The sequence below is a fragment of the Sciurus carolinensis genome, chromosome 13, assembly GCF_902686445.1.
Source record: "Sciurus carolinensis chromosome 13, mSciCar1.2, whole genome shotgun sequence".
NCBI classification, from domain to species: Eukaryota; Metazoa; Chordata; class Mammalia; order Rodentia; family Sciuridae; genus Sciurus; species Sciurus carolinensis.
The window spans coordinates 13,597,314-13,614,526 of NC_062225.1; the positions used below are offsets into that span (position 1 = coordinate 13,597,314).

The 17,213-nt window shown below is 43.5% G+C and overlaps 1 protein-coding gene across 1 annotated transcript in view; it reads left to right on the top strand.

The window, feature by feature from the left end:
• Positions 1-4,778: 4,778 nt before the first annotated feature.
• Creg2 (cellular repressor of E1A stimulated genes 2) overlaps positions 4,779-17,213 on the top strand; it is a 38,128-nt gene continuing 25,693 nt past the window's right edge. Inside the window, exons 1-2 of the mRNA XM_047523195.1 lie at positions 4,779-5,219; positions 7,382-7,551. Of these exons, the coding sequence (XP_047379151.1) occupies positions 4,779-5,219; positions 7,382-7,551 (611 nt within the window). The remainder of the gene's footprint in view (positions 5,220-7,381; positions 7,552-17,213) is intronic.

The following is a 17,213-nucleotide window of genomic DNA, read 5'->3' on the forward strand; positions in this document are numbered from 1 at the left end:
GTACACATATGCAGTGGAATATTAGCCTTAAAAAAGAAAGAAATTTGTCTTAGGCTGCTATGTGGGTAAACTTTACGAAAATGCTGATTGAAATAAGCCAGTCACAGAAGGACAAATACTGTGTGATTACATTTATCTAAGGCATCTAAAGGAGTCAAATTCACAGAAAGAGAAAGTGGAATGGTGGCTGTCAGAAGCTATCCAAAAAAGAAATGGGGCGTGACTGTTCAGTAGAGACAGTTTCAGTCCTGCAAGATGAAAAAAATCCTAGAGATCTGCTGCACAATCATGTGCATATGCTGACAATTCATCTGATGTGTTTCTACCATAGTAAAAATGAATGTATATATACACAAGGGAATATTATTCAGTCATAAAGAAGAATAATATTGTGGCATTTACAAATAAATGGATGGAATTGGAGAATATCATGTTAAGCGAAATAAGCCAATCTCAGAAGACCAAAGGTTGAATGTTTTCCCTGGTAAGTGGACAATGATATATAATGGGGGTGGGGGTGTGGGGGTGTGTGGGGAGTGAGAGAAGAATGGAGGAACTTTAGATTTTGTAAAAGGAAATGAGGGGGAGGGGGTATGAAAAATGGTGGAATGAGACAAATATCATTACCCTATGTACATGTATGATTACATGTATGAATCTACATCGTGCACAACCATAGAAACAAAATGATGTGTCCCATTTATGTACAATGAATCAAAATGCAGTCTGTAAAAAATTTAAAAATAAATAAATAATTAAAATTTTAAAAAAAGAAAACAATATTGAAGAAATGAATGGGCAAAAGACAGTAACAGGTAATTAGCAAAAGACATTAAACTGGTCAATAACTATAGAAAAGTGACCTACTACAGTGGTCCTCAGGTAAATGCATATTAAAATAAAAAGAAGATATCATTGCTTATCTACCAGATTTGGGGTGGAGAGTGAATAAAAATGAAAAACCTAATAATAATCTACATTGATAAAAATGAGGAAAAGCAGGAACTCTCATACTTTGAAAGTATCAGTTGGTATAATCAATTTCTAAATAAGTTTGAACTAATGTAATAAAATTACACACACTCACACCCATATCTTTACTAACATAGGTTTAAGGGAATAGGTCTCTAAATCTCTCCTGAAGGATACACAATCTCTAGCTTTTTAAAACTATTCAAACAAGACTGAACTCTGTATCAGTGCAAGAAATCTATGGAAAATTATCTCCTAAAAGTTGAGGGTGAGTGACCTATTAGATATTTGGGGTAAGTGACCAAAAGACCAATAAAAATGTCTATCATGTATTGAACATTTACTATGTCCTGGTTGATGATATATGGTGGGGTTTGGAAGGTGATTATTGTTCACTCTCTTAAATCCCCTTGAGTTTGGATCAAATTGGAAAAGTATCAGAGGGCTTAATAGGGACAAATCTAGTAGGAAAATTTTGACCAAATAGGACTCCTGCTAACTCTTAAGGTCATCGCCTTAGTCCCAGGTAGGGTATGGCAGTCACATACCTCCACCAGCTGACCAGCTCAGTCATGGCAGACATGAAGCGCGTGGGGGCAGATCAATAAGAAGATAGCTTTGCAGGAACTGAGACAAGCATGTTGAGGTCCCCTTCCCAGATTCACCGATCAGATGAATCACTCCTCCTTCCATTGGGAGGAAGGAATAAGGAGACACCCAAAGCCTGCCATAGTCCTCCAAATGTATCATACCAGGGATTGGAGTGGACTTTCCTTTTCCTCTGTGAAACTAAAAGCCTGGATGAGCATCCCTCCATCACTAGACACCTCATAGCTGATGCTCTTCTGTGATCACTGCCCAGTGAGGGAGGCATGACTGTCTGCATTTTGCTGACAAGACAAGGAAGACAGAGGAGTGAAATGGTACCACCACCATACAGCTAGGAGGTGACAGGGCACCTCAAGTCCAGATTCTCTCAAGTCCAGAACTCATACTTTTAGTGACTTGCTATACTGTTTCTCTCAAGACTGTGGGACATCAAGACATCATTCCAAGGCTGGGCATGGTGGCTCAAGCCTGTAATGCTAGCGACTTGGGAGACTGAGGCAGGAGGATCACAAGTTCAAGGCCAGTCTCAGCAAATTAGCAAGAAGCTGAGCAACTTAGTGAGAATTTGTCTCAAAATAGAAATAAATAAAAAGGGCTTGGGATGTGCTCTGTGGTAAAGAGTACCTGGATTCAATCCCCAGTACAAAAAAAAAAAAAAAAAAAAAAAAAAAAGTGCAAACCAGAAAGTACAAAGTTGGAAATTTCTAGCATAAAACAGTGGGGGAGTCATGGGCAAAAATGAGATTACCTGGGAAGGGAATGGAGAACAAGAAGGAAAGGCTAGAGACAATTAATGTTTAGGAGCAGACAGAAAAGAGGGTCTGAAAAGGTACAATCAGAGAGGTAAGAAGAGAACCAAAGGAGACTGCAAATTAGTGCAACCACTCTGGAAAGCAGTGTGGAGATTCCTCAGAAAACTTGGAATGGAACCACCATTTGACCAGTTATCCCACTCCTTGGTTTATACCCAAAGGACTTAAAATCAGCATACTACAGAGATGCAGCCACATCAATGTTCATAGCTGCTCAATTCACAATAGCCAGACTATGGAACCAACTTAGATGCCCTTCAACAGATGAATGGTTAAAGGAAATATGATTTATATACACAATGGAATATTAGCCATAAAGAAGAATGAAATTATGGCATTTGCTGGTAAATGAATGGGACTGGAGACTGCGTGAAATAAGCCAATCCCAAAAAACCGAAGGCTGAATGTTCTCTCTGATATGTGGATGTTGACTCACAATAAGTGGTGGAGGGAAGAACAGAAGTTCATTGGATTAGACAAAGGGGAATGAAGGGAAGGGAGGGAGGATGGGAAGAGGAAAGACAGTAGAATGAGTCAGACATCACTTTCCTATTTCATATATGAGTACACCACCAGTGAAACTCCACATCATGTACAACCACAAGAATGGAATCCTATTAGAATAAGTTATACTCCATGTATGTATAGTATGTCAAAATACACTCTACTGTCATGTAGATCTAAAAATAACTAAAAAAAGAAAGCAAAAAGACCCGAAGGAGAAGAGGGAGGTCCAAGGCTAGTTCCAAGGCTGCAGGATGCTCTAGTAAGAGAAAGACCAGAAAGAGGTCATCCTGGAATGGGTAGTCAGTCGTGTTGGGGCTGGGGACACACAGAAGCTTGGAGAGCAGGAGCACATGAAGTAGACTTAAGGGACTGAGAGGGAGTGGGGCAGGTGATGGATCATCTGGTTAGGATTTGGGTAACATTTGCCAAAACACTTAAAAAATCAAGTGCTGTTACCAGTTATTTTCATTCAGAATAAACTTTGAAGTAGGACTGTAAGATTTTAGGTAGAAAATCTAGAGTAGAAAATGTCTCCTAATGAGATAGATTGTGGCTGTAATAGGCAGAGGTAAGAAACTATGTTAATTTAGAACTATTTTGATATCTATCAGACTCCATTACTCAAAACAACACAGCTGTCCTTCAACAAGAGAGTGTTTTAAAGTTGTGATTATGTATTAGTCTGTTGTCTGTTGCTAATAGCGCAAATACCAAAACCTGGGTAAGTTAGAAAGAAAAGAGGCTTGTTTTAGCTCAAGGTAATGGAGGAGCAAGGACCAGTGGCCACATTTGGTGCTGGCCTTCTTGCTGGCAGTCTTAAGGTGGCCCAGGGCATTGCATGAGTCGGGGAGTGTGTGTGTGTGTGTGTGTGTGTGTGTGTGTGTGTGTTCGCGCGCGCGCGCGCGCACGCGGGACGGGGGGCGGCGGGGGCGTCTCTCTCCCACTTCTTATAAAACCACAAGGATTCAGTCATGGGAGGAAAAACTCTACCCTTGAGGACCTTATAATCTCAATCACCTCTCAAAGCCCCACTGATCTAAACACATGGATAACGTCTCCACGCTTATCATACCTCACGGTGGGAATTAAATTCCAACGCATGAAGCCTTGGAGGACACACTCAAACCACATCCAACCGTAGTATAATATTTTCATACAATTATTTTCCCACCCTACCCATCACCTCTACTCTGGACTTTAGCTCCCCTTTATTTTATCTTAGATGTACACAACTGAATTCTGCTTTTAGATTATTGCGGGCAAAGCCCTCAAGACATAGCAAAGGGTAAGATGGTTATTGTCCTTAGAAAGAAAATGGGCTTTGGCATCAGATAGAATTTCTGTCGATCTTTTCCACTGTCTACTCGGTTTTCTTTGTCTAATAAGATGGAGACAAAATCCCTACCTTGGGTCCAGTTAACGAAATACATAGTTTGCTCCATGTCTCACACTGTTCTAAGCCTGTTCAAATCTTAAATAATTTAACCCCCCCCCCATCCATCATGCTTTTGAGGTACTGTCTTCATTTTCTAACGAAAGAAATGGACTACAGAAGAGTTCAGTGACTTGGCAGGGCCACACAGCTGTTGAGCAGAGGAGTGTATCGGATCTGACATGCGATGAAGACCACGCACGCTGCAGCCGCAGCTGCCGTACGTGCAGCATTTGGGTGGAATCTGGTCTTCCAGGAACCTCGGCTTCTCTTCGTGGCGTGGGGCTGTGGGCATCCCTGGGGCTGGTGCAGGGACCCCACCCAGGAATCCTGCGGTGGTCAGCAGGGGTTTCAGCGCCCCGTCTCCGCCTCCGGAGGGCGCTGCGGTCCTCGCCGGCCGCAGGCTCGCCGCTAGCGGTTCCCGCGGTGGGGCTCCTGCCTGCAAGATGCTCGTGCGCCAGGGCGAGCGGTCCGCGCGGCTCGGGATCCGCCTCTCCTGGCTGCTGTGCTGCAGCGCCCTGCTGTCCCCCGCTGCCGGGTACGTGATCGTGAGCTCTGTGTCCTGGGCTGTCACCAACGAGGTGGACGAGGACTTGGACAGCGCCTCCACCGAGGAAGCGCTGCCCGCGCTGCTGGAGGACTCCAGCAGCATCTGGCAGCAGAGCTTCCCTGCCTCGGCTCACAAGGAGGACGCGCACTTGCGGCCCCGGACGGGTGCTGCCCGCGCCAGGCCTCCCCCGGCGCCCCCGGGGATGTTCTCCTACCGACGGGAGAGCGGCCCCGCAGCCGGTGCGCCCCCTGACCTGAGGCTGCGCCCCGCCACCGCCCGCTCCCTGGCCCACGCCAGCGCCTGGGGCTGTCTGGCCACGGTGTCCGCCCACGAGAAGGTAAGCCACCCCGGCTGGGCCCCTGGTGCAGCTGTTCCTCTCGTGGTGGCCTGCCACTTAGGCGGCGCGCCCAGGAGCCAGGGAGATGCTAGAGACCTCTCACCTACCCAGAACTAGGTTTAACAGACGTGCCCAGTGGGCCGGATTGGACTGTGGACGCCTTGCAAATAACGGAACCAGGCTGGGCTCGGGTGGGTTAAACTGGCAAAGTCTGGGAGCGGGTGTGGGGGAGGCACGGAAAACCAGGCTTCCTGCCAGATGGTTGGGGACTAAATCCCTGTCTAGAGATGGTCACAGAAAAACAAGCGGCGTCTGACTAGAGAGTTGGACAAAAGGAGCCAGAACCTTGGCACAGCGGAGTTGGCAGGAACATCCCCTGCCAGTACTGACGTGGAATCGAGTGGGGATGAGGAGAAGAACAACATCCCTGCTTGAATGGAAATTTATATTTACAAAAATGAAACACTAGTTTTTTTCTGGAAAGAAGTCTTATGCAAATGAGTAATTGCTGGAATGAGCTGTCATAGGCTATATTTTCTCGGGTTCAATCCCCAAAAATGTTTTATTCACCTGTTAGACAAGATTGTCCCTGGAGTGCCATGAGGTAAGTAAGGAGGATGCAACTTCCCTAAGTGTACAACCCGGAAGCCGGCAGAGCCCCTCAGTGGATGCACGGGTTTTATTGCAACGCAGTAATTTGAACTGAATTTACTTCATGCAAAAAAGAATGAACGTTTTTGGATCTCTAGTTTCAGACTGGCCAAGTCACTGGTTCTCCATTTTGCTTTCCTTATCTATAAAATGAAGTCGCTGACTAGGCAGTTTTGAAGGCCCACTTAAAAAATTATCTAAATGACATTGTTATTTAGATTATGACAATGATCTGAACCTCTTTTGTGTCAGATACTGAGCCAGTTGGATATGCCCCGCATGCAAACGGGTTTTCATGGTTATAGCATCACTCCTAAAACACAGCTTAAGAAAATACAAAGCTTAAATATGAAACTAACCTTCATTTAAAACATATCTTTTCAAACAAAAGCCTAGTGCCAATGTATTAAAGATATTTTGACTTTAAACAAAATGTTTTTCTTAGCCTTTTCCAATATTGACATTTAATCCAAACTCAATGAATTCAGAAAAGATTTGCATGCATGTGAAACATGATGCTCGGCAGTTTATGAAATGCTGAAACAGCATCTGTAAGTGATGTTATCCTAATGTTCCGGAGGACTCCCTAACATTCTATATGCTTAAAGGATTACGATTCTCCCTTCTGCAATTTTTACACCTCATTGTAACACTTCAGAGACAAAGACAGACCTTGAATTCTGAGCCAAGGAACGAAGAGATGTACTTGAAGGCATAAAGTAAGGTTGGGATGCTACACCAGCAGGGGTTTGGGAAAAAAACCTAAAACTTAAATATATTTGTCTATTTCTGAAGTCACAGAAACATGACACTACCCTTCACCCACGCTACTGGATAATCGTGAACAAAAATTGGTATATCATGCTTGTGACTTCCTTTATGCTAAAATGGTTACATCATTTCCCCTAGACCTTGCTGAGTTATGTGATGAAATGCTATTGATTATGATAAAAAGGCAATCAGTAAATGAGAAAATAGAATAGCCCTGAAAGAAACAATAATAGAATGTTCCTGGTGTTCAAAGAGCAAGCAAGGTACTAAAGGGAAGAATTAAATTCTATTCCCAAAGTTGCCAAAAATTTGGGGGAGAGAGTGAAGGCAGTTAAGCAGAAGTTTGAAGAAAGTCTTAGCACCACTCACACCCCCAGAAATTTCACTGCCCCTCCCCCAAAGAACATTAAATTCAGTAAAGTGACTGTGTTTGCTATATACAGGCAGCTTCAAGAATATTTCTTTAACTTCCAAACAGAATGTCACTGCTAAGCATTAGTTACAAAGAAATTCAGGAGGCGGCACTCACCAAAGTGGATAGATTGGTACCATCTTGCCTTAATTTACTCCTTGCCTTAATTTACTACAGGTGTTGCACATGCGTACCTGCTACCTTGTCAAATCCACTGCGATGTCATGGTCCACCACACGGTCCTCAGTGCCGTATTTCCTGGTCAGGCTCACACCTCACATCCATCCACAATTCTGTCATTGAAAAAGACTTTCTTGGTGTTTGTTAGATCCTAGGGCTGCCATTTGGGAACTGCCTGCCCTTTAGTGACGGTCCCTTCAACAACAGTACTGGAATTCCTTTCTTCTACATGACAGCCAAGGACCCTGTGGTAGCAGATCTGATGAAGAACCCCATGGCCTCACTAATGCTGCCTGAATTGGAAGGAGAGTTTTGCAGGTAAACAAGGGTTTAACTTCACGAGCACTTGAGGGGGATGTTTTTGGCAGAGAGTTGGAGAGTGGGTCACACAGGTGTAAAGGAATCTTGAAATGTAAATCCATGTCTTTACCCTTGGAATCAGCTGAATCAAAAATCCACACTGGCCAAGCAGTGTGATTTGGAGCAAGTTACTTAACATCTGTGAGCTCAGTTTCCTCATCTGTAAAATGGGAACACAGCTGATCCTTGTTTTACATTGGGTCTGCATCTCAATAAATCCATCGTACTTTGAAAATATTATAAGTCAAAAATGCACTTAATACACCTAACCTACCTAACATGGTAACAGCATAGCCTACCTTAAATGTTTTTGGAACATGCACATTAACCTACAACCAGTCAGCATCAGAGACTGCAAAGTCTATTTTATAATAAAATGTTGAATAACTTATGTAATTTATTGAATACTTGTACTTCAAAGGAAAAACAGAATGATTATGATTGCCTGTATCAATAGCACAGAAAAGGTCAAAATTTAAAATTCAAAGTACAATTTTTCCTTAATGTGTATCACTTTTAAACCATTATATATTGACTTCAAAATAATAAGTTGAACCGCCTAACTTGGGGGTGTTTGTAATAATTTCTACACCATAGAGTAATTGCAGGTGTTGCACGTGTGTGCTCACTACCTTGTTCAACAGCAGAATGGATAAATGGCCATTCTTGGTATTGCTGAAAAGGGTGGAGTGGATTGGGAGTCAGTGAAGGAAGAGTCAGTCGTGTCTCCTGGCATGGTTGGCATAGGCCTATTTATTATTTTTCCAATTCATTTATATCCCTTTCCCCCTGAGAGATAAATGCAATACAGATTCAGTATCCTTTAATGCATTTTCTCCAGAATGCTACAAAATAAAAGCCATCTAAAGACATTTAAGCAAAAGTGGGACATATATCCAGACACCGACATCTGAACTCAAAATCCTATCCTTCCAGGAAGATGTCTGCACCAAGCTCACATGGGGACTGCATGTGAGAGATCCCACCCTCCCATTCTAGGGTGGCCCTGGGTGGGGGACACCTTTATCCTCCAGAACCTCAGTCATTTCACCTCTAAAATGTAGTGATGATTTAGAAAATTGATAGTCTTCATCCCACCTCTGAAATTCTATTATTATGTACAACATGAAAACATACTAATCAAACAACTTACTAGTTCTTATGGAAGCTAATCAAACCAACTACAGTCTCAAGTGCAGCCTGGCTAAGGATCTGCCATCCCAACTCCCTCCCGAGTTGTTTACCCTTGGCAATGAGAGATTCTAGTGGCAACACTTCAGCAGACTCAGTTCCCTGCCTAGTTATGGCAAGAAGCCAGGAAAAGAGACATTTTCTTTTCCATGGGGTGTTCTCCCTGCTCTTGATCAGCCACGCTTGCTGCTACTACAAGTACGTTCCTAGGATACCTTTCTGAACTTACAGGTCTTCCTAATCCAAGTGTCCCCCAAACAGTCATGCTAGGGCATATTGATCCCAGAACTCACAGCACACCTGCTCTGGGAGAGAGGCCACAGAATACAGATCTGCAGCAGTATGCCAGCTGTAGGAGGATCTGTCTGCGGGCAGGCCCAGGCAGACATCAGCAGTAGCTGAAAGCTGGAGAAGTGAGAAATTCAGCTTAGGAGAGGTTCGGGGGAGTGGGTCACAGAGTAACTTCCTGCAGCCCCCTGGAATACTCGGCATGTTTGCCTGCACAGTCCAGGATCGTGCCTGTGGACATCATATGTAGAAAATGCAAAAACACCTGTGCAGCATGCTGGGTAAAAGATGAAAGAACTCATGAACAGAGATGACCGCCCCATGGCCAAAGCCACACCTGCAACTCTGGCCTGGGAAAGAAAGCATGAACCACACCCACTGGTACCTCTGTTTTTAGCAAAGCTGCTAAAAACAGCTAGAACTGCTAGCCCCTTGTACTATTTAAGCTTCCGAAGTATTGAAACAGGATGTAAAATTAGTTTTGCTTAGTAAGCCTTATACTTCAAAGCTAATGTTATCAAGCAATGGGGCTTTGCCTTTATTCCAGGGAAGACAATCTCCCATGAATGACTTAAGCACTGATGGGAGGTTCTAAGTTCAACGTTGCAGTTTAGGTTTCACCTAAAACCCACAATCTTAGTAATGTTGAACCCAGGGGCTTGAGTCAGAACCAGGCTGCCAGCATTGAAATACCTCGAAGTCAGTCCCAAGTAAATAAGCTAAGCATGGAGCTTCTGGAGCCACCAGAGCATAGTGCAGCATCCGGTAGAAGCATCTGCAGCAAAGACCCAGACAAGCTCCTAGGTAGTTTCAAAGGATAGACCAGCAAGTTTCCAGCAAACAGACCCTCCTTAGGCCTGATCCTAAGGCCTGAAGGTATTACCAGCAGGATCAGTGTTCATGGTCAAGTGCTTCACAGCATTTCCTATGTAGTGGGAGGGGATTCAGAACATCCATCTCTCATGATGATGATAGTGAGATAAGGCCACCAGATTCTTTCTTTGGAAGGCAGCTGATAGTCAGAAAAATGCAAATTGCCTCCGTTCCACGAAGATGGGTGCCTGTGAACTGGAAGTCTGCAACATCACTTTTGCCATCACATTGCATGCATTCTGTGTGCTCATATTTCAGTGCTGGTCTAGATATTCCCACTCTAAGTAGAAGACAGTGCTAAGACTAGACCTTTCAGCATGCTGCATCCCAGCGCTCCCGTGGGCCTAGATGGCCTTCTTGGGGCTAACTGAGCAACTCTCAGAAGTTAAACCATAAACAAGTTCTGACAGGGAGGAAGCAGTGTGGCTGCTGACATCTGAGGAAGGGTAGGAGTACTTCATAGTCATTTCTTGTGGCTCATTGGGCATCTCCAGGAGTGAGGGATTTTCAGCTGCAAGCCTGCCTCTGTCTTCATCAGGATTATCCCTGGTTCCTGCAGGGTCTGGCGAGCAGGGTCTGGTGAGCAGGGTCTGGTGACCTCCAATAGGACAAATTCAAGAGAAGGAGGCTATCCAAAAATGGGGCTGAGCACAGTTCAGGCCTAAAGATGGGAGGGATACAGGTCAGCAGCTACTGCAAGTGAAGGCTGAACTGGCCCTCTGTTTTTTCAGAATTCCATCTGGCAAATAAGACAATTATAGTTGTGATGTGTTTGGTTATTAAACGGAAGGATGGGTGGATGGATAGATAGATAACAGACACTTGGTTCATTTTCTGATGCTATAACAAAATACCAGAGGCTGGGTGCTTTATTTAAAAAAAAGACTTATTTAGATCACAGTTCAGAGGTTCAAGAGCATGACACTGGCTCTCATGAGGGCCTTCTGGCTACATCAGAACATAGCATATGGTTTCATGGTGGGAGCACATGCAAGAGGTAGAGATCACGTGGTGCATGGAGGGACAGAAAGGAAGAGGGATTCAAGGTTTAGGCTTGCTGTTTATATAACAACTCACTTCCATGAGAACTAACCAATGTGCAAATTGGTGCCTCCATGACTTAATTACTTTGCAGTAGGCCTCACCTGTTAAAAGTTCCGCCACTTCAACATTGTCACACTGGAAACCAGGCATGTGAACCTTTGGGGGACACACTCAAACCACATGCAAAGCATAGCAGATAGATCGATCCTTTCCCATATTCAACTATTTGCTCTCCTGAGAACATGTACTACAATTTTCCGCAGTTGGTCTCCCCAGTTCACTATCACCTTAAATTAATTCTCAATCCAGCTGCCAGGATAATCTTTTAAAATCTAAATAAGGTCCTGGCATTCCTCTGCTACAACTCTCCAGGAGAAAAATTCACAGAATCCTTACAATGGCCTCATAGCCCCTGCATGGGCAGGTATTTGCTGCCTCTCAGAATAAATCAGTGCCTGCCCCTTTGCTGATTGGCTTAATATTTTATTTATATCTAGTTTTATCAAATTAAAAGTCTAACCTGAAAGCTAGTTGTGGTCAAGGCTGAGGCATGTGCTTTGGCACAGAGCTAAGGAATGTTTTCCACGTGGTAGCCCGTGTGCAGTTGGCACAGCATGCTGAAACCGGAGCTTGAGCTGAAACTCATTCTCCACTCCAGTGGCCTCTCTGAGGATCACAGCTGCAAAGCCAGTTCTCCTCCGTGACCGTTGAGAGGTGTGTTGCTGCCCTTTGCATGGGCTCTGCCCTTCGGTGCTGCAACAGGCCCCAGCAGCTCACCTCCACCTTCCTTCTGGGTCTTGTCCTGCAAATCTGAAGGCTAAAGTTCCCAGGCCAACAGGAAGGCCAGAGTGAAAGGAGAGGGATTTATTGAAGTGTGAAGAATAGAAACAGAATTCTTGCAGAGACGGGAAGGGACCCCCATAGAAGTTGCTCCCTGAGTGTGCTGTCTAGGGGTTTACATAGCACTCGGGTCAGTGCTAATGAGGGTTTGGAAAAGCACTAACACCACTAGTTGACCCTTGACCCGCACTTCCATTCAGGTCTGCCCCACTCTGTTTTCTTGCTGCTTGTGGGTAAGTGGGAGGTTGAGGTTGGTGGATCGTGGACACAGCATTGTGTGGAGCAGGTGCCTGTGCTGATTGGGCAGTGCCACCATGGGTGACATATATTGGAGTGGCCTGGCTTGCTTCAACCCTAGCTTGTCCCACCTCAGGCCTGTGCTGGCATGACAGGCTCTGTACACTCAAGTCCACCTTGGCCATTGCTCTGCAGCTTTGAGACAAGGGCTTGGCTGCAATTCCCCTCAAAAATGTTTTTTCAGTCCATTAACTGTCCTTCATAGTAAAGATAAAATCATGTCCAAATTGAGTGAAGGAGGTTGAGTTTCCAGGGCTCGAAGAATCTCAGGAAATGAAGAAAACGCCCACCACATGGAATTCCCTTAACCGAAGCTGGGAGAAGCTAACATCCTGATAATAAGGAGAAGGACAAATGCCTCTTTTCATGTTACAGTTGGTTAGGGACCTGAAAGTTTTTAAATGAATTTATAAAATCCAACCTGGGATACTCCACCCCACATAGTTAGGAATTTTTTGCAAGACTTTTTCATCACCCTGAGCCTGTGGTCCCTGAACTTTCCCTAAAATGTCACAGTAAAGTTACTAGATTCATTTGGGTGATTATCTTGATTCCAGGGCATAGTGAATGGGGAGCTGTTACCCTGCCCTCTGAAAGTGACTCTCAGTACTGGAAATGTACTGGGTTGATGATTCCTATGAAACCAAGTAGCAAAGAACAGTTGCTGGGGTGGAAGGAAATAGACTATTCAGCATTCGGTTGGTGCATTGGAGATGGGAGAGGAGATCTGAGGGCCCTCTGACTCCATGGCTGATTGGATCAAGAATGTAAATGACAGACACATGAGAACAACTATGTAGATGGCTATGTATATAGCAAAGAAGTATTCAGGAAAAAAAAAGTTTCTATACTGAACATACCTTCTTTTCTTGTTGTTATCCCCTAAATAGTACAGTACAACAATTATTTACACAGCATTTACATTGTGTTCAGTATTATGAATAATCTAAAATGAATTAAAATATGTGGGAGGGTGCATGTACATTATGTGCAATTACTACACCATTTTGTAGAAGGGACTTGAGCATCTGCAGATTTTGTTATCTGAGAGGCATCCTAGAACCAGTCCCTCATGGATACTGAGGGACAGCTGTATACATATTCTACATAGATTGCTACTTGAATATTACAAAGTGCCAACTCCTACAAAGTGCAAACTCCCACGAGTTGAGAATAGAAAAGTGACTTTCAACAGCTTGGAGGGTAAGAATGAGAGGGACGTATCAGTGGCCTGGAAAATCTTGTCCCTCCCCAGCACAAAGACCAGAACCTCTTATAGGATGAGAGTTTGCAGCCTGAAGAAGCTGCAGGGTGATTATGATATTGCTTGAGGATTATGAGACCATTAAGTGGGTCTTATCTGCATTTCCTGTGTTTCACTAAAGGCTTGCTAAGAACTATAATTTAACCCCCAGGAAGGCTCATGTTCTTTGCAAAATGAAGTCAAAATTAGAGTCTGACAGAAAGACAAATAATGTATGTTTCTCTTACATATGGAAACTAAAGAAGCAGAACTCATTGAAGCAGAATAGAACAGTGGTTCCCAAGGACTGGAAGAGAGGGGTCAGGGGAGATGTTGATCAATGGGTACAAACTTTCAGTTACAAGATGAATAAGTCTTGGGGATCTAATGTGCAGCATGGTTCATAATGAACATTTTAATTAATTTGTGGTAATCATTGCATAGTGTATACATGCATCCATCAAACACTGTATACCTTGAACATATTCAATCTTTCTGTGACAATTAAATATTTTAAAATTTAAAAAGTTGACAATATGGAAAACATAGTAAGGGATGCAGCTTTTCCACTTGGCAGACATCACACTCCTCCAAACCAGAACCTGCAGACATGTTTTGCCTGATAATTGCTAGTTTATTCAGTCTGTTTTATTCAATTATTCTGTTTACTCCCAGGTGCTACAATTTCTTCATTTAATTAATTAAGTGAATCAGGGATGGGAATCTATTTCCTAGCGTAGGTTAAGATGGCAAGCTGAGAATGATTTCAGCTTAGAGCTGGGAGTGTGGTCCAGTAGTAAAGCATCTGCCTAGCTAGTGAGGCCCTGGGTTTGATCTCTAGTACCACAAATACAAGAGAAAAAGAAATCATCTTAAAAGTTTCTCTGCCAGTCAGCAACCTCTTTCTCTCCTCATTCCCCTTCCCCTTCGCCTTCAACACACATAAGCATGGCCTCTGCCACTAAGTGAATTTATACTAAGACCAGAGACCTGGTTGTATGAACATTCAATAAATATCGATTGACAAAGAAAAGACCCAAGAAATGATTTTTCCATTGCAACATCTTCCCTTATGGAACAGGTAGATTTAAACACCATGGGTTTTAGGTTCACATCTAAGGGAGACAAGGAGACAAGTCCTCAGGACCACGGAGGATACTTCTGTTGAATTATATTCTGCTTATTGATATTGGGTCAATTTTCATTTTGAATATCAAGATGTAAGTGAAACCAAAAGAGATTGATGAGATGTGTTTCCTGAAATGAAAATATTTCAGTGGATATTTTGGACAAATGTTAGGTTCCTAGGTAGACTTGATTTGACTTTCAAGAAAGGAGGATCCAGAAGCATGTTTTCCCTTTCCCACAAAGGCTTTTAATGAAATATTTCTGTGGATGCTGCTCTGACTCACAACCCCTCTTTTTCCCCCAGACGGAAGATATCTCTGCTTTCACAGTGAGAGAAGCTTTTCTCAGAGCTCTTTAATTGACCACACCTGGGTTGGGTTTGGTGCGAGAGAAGATGCTAAGTTCTTGGTTACAAAGGGATTTAGTCTCTGAGGAGGTGCCAGGCTATGAATGGATTGAAACCAAGAGGTATAGAAGACATAGGCTGGAAGCTGTTCAGAAATCAGATTTCTTGGAATGACATGCTGAGAGGGGTGCAAATTGCAGAGGCAATTCCACACTGAAGAACCTCACCCTAGAGCCATTGGCACAGTTTGCTTGGACATAGATTGGCACAGTTTTCTCAGACATAGATATGATGTCTGCACTATCTTATGAGCAGCACCTGAATTTTGTAGGCACATCAACAGGAGGAGATTCCTTACTCAAACAGGATAATTAAGGGGAGGGTGTCAGTGGGAGGGTTGATTTGCCTTATGTAAAAGAGATTCTGAAATGACAATGACCTGTAGCCCCTTCTCTCTGTCCCTCCCCCACCTGCCTCCATATTTTTACTTTAAATAACAAATGTATAAAATGTGGAATAAATATGTGGTACGATAGATGGAAAGCTCAGCCCAATGTAATTCCAAATGCAGGCACTGGGATTTGTCCCCAAATGGGTGTCTGGAAGGCACTCTGTTCGTTCCATCACTCTATGGATGTTCTCCATCAAGTAAATGCAAGAGCAGGCACCTGTTTGCAGCGACTTGCTTGCTGACAGCCAGGATGAATCTGTCTGGAATCTGGTCCACCTGAGACGTGCTGTGAATCTCAAATCACAGGGCCTGGCCCTAATCAGATACTGAAGCTGAATCCAATTTCTCTTCCCAGATTCTTGTTCTTTCCCCTTGGAGGCAATAGATATATCTTCTAAATAAATTGCCCTCTGTTCAGATTTGTTACCTCTTCTCCTCCTGTGTCCAAACATTCCTGTATTCCTAGAGCTAGCATCAACCTGAGGAACCTTTAAAAGAGCTGTCTAGGAAGAGTCAGAGAACTCTGTAAGGAGAAAGCTGGATAAGCAGGTATCCCAGTATTCTCTTTACGTGCTCATTGCTGGGGTTCTATTTCATACCCACTTCTCCATCCCTAATTTATTTCAGTCCCATGAAGTTTTGTCCATATGGTTTCAATCTAGTTTATGAGTTCACTAATAATTCTAATTTCTCTGGCTTTTTCCTCCATTTTCTGACCACCTTTCCGCATACAGTTCACAAATGACTCACCTGTTAGGCAGGACTCCCTCTGAAGCAGAAATGACATGAATACATAGTGAGGCTGCAACTTTCATAAATAGACGCCCTCCGAAAAACTTTTTAGCACCGTTAAGAGAGATGCATGCATTTTATTACAGGATCCCAAGCCCCCGGCAATTATTGAGCTACTTTCAATCTCTATGAATTTGATTATCCTGGATATTTCAAATAAATGGAATTATACAATATGTAGCATTTCATGACTTCCCTTTTCATTCACATCATGTTTTCAAGGTTCACCACTGTAGTTTGCCTTGTGCCAGGCTAGCTTGTTTGCGGGTAAGGTCATGGAGTCAAGACCCCCAGACTCCAGGAGTTGGGTGGAAGCAGGCTTGTGGCGAGCAGCCTGCAAACTCGTTTATTGTGGGAACAGCTATATATTTTATAGGCTTCTTGCCCAATCACAATGTGCCATGGGGGATCAGACCACCGGGTTCCTATACGGGTTCCCTTGGTAACACTGAGTCAACTTGGGGCAGTTGTTTACTTTCCTCGGTAGGAGAAGTGGGACATTCCTCCCCGCAAGCTTACACACTTGAGACATTCACTGCTGCCAGCAGTGAATTAGGATTAAGAACTAGGATTTCTTCCAACACACCATGTTATAGCATTATCTTTTCTTTTGATAGACAAATAATAGTCTATTGTATGAATATATCTCATTTTATGTATCTGTTTATATTTATATATTGATCAGTGGATGAACGTTTGTGCCATGTTTAGTTATCACAAATAATGCTTCTGAGTATTCACGTACAAGTCTTTGTTCAGACCTGTTTCCGTTCCCCTTGGTATATCCCTAGAAGTGGAATTGCTGGGTCATATGGTGTTATGGTTTGGATCTTGGAATGTCCCCAAAGAGTTCATGTGTTAGGAAATGCAGCAATATTCAGTGGTGAAAATACTGGATTGTGAGAGCTGTAACTTCATCAGTGGATTAATTCATTTTCTGGATTAATAATCTGAATGGATTACTGGGTAGTAACTGTAGGCAGGTGGGGCATGAATGGAGGGGGTAGGTCCCTGGGTGCATGGCCTGGACTTCAGCGTGTTTCAAAGTCTTTATGCTGGAAGGGTCCTGACCATCCCCTCCTGACTGTCATTTTACAGAAAGGAGATTAAGGTGTTGAGAAAAATGG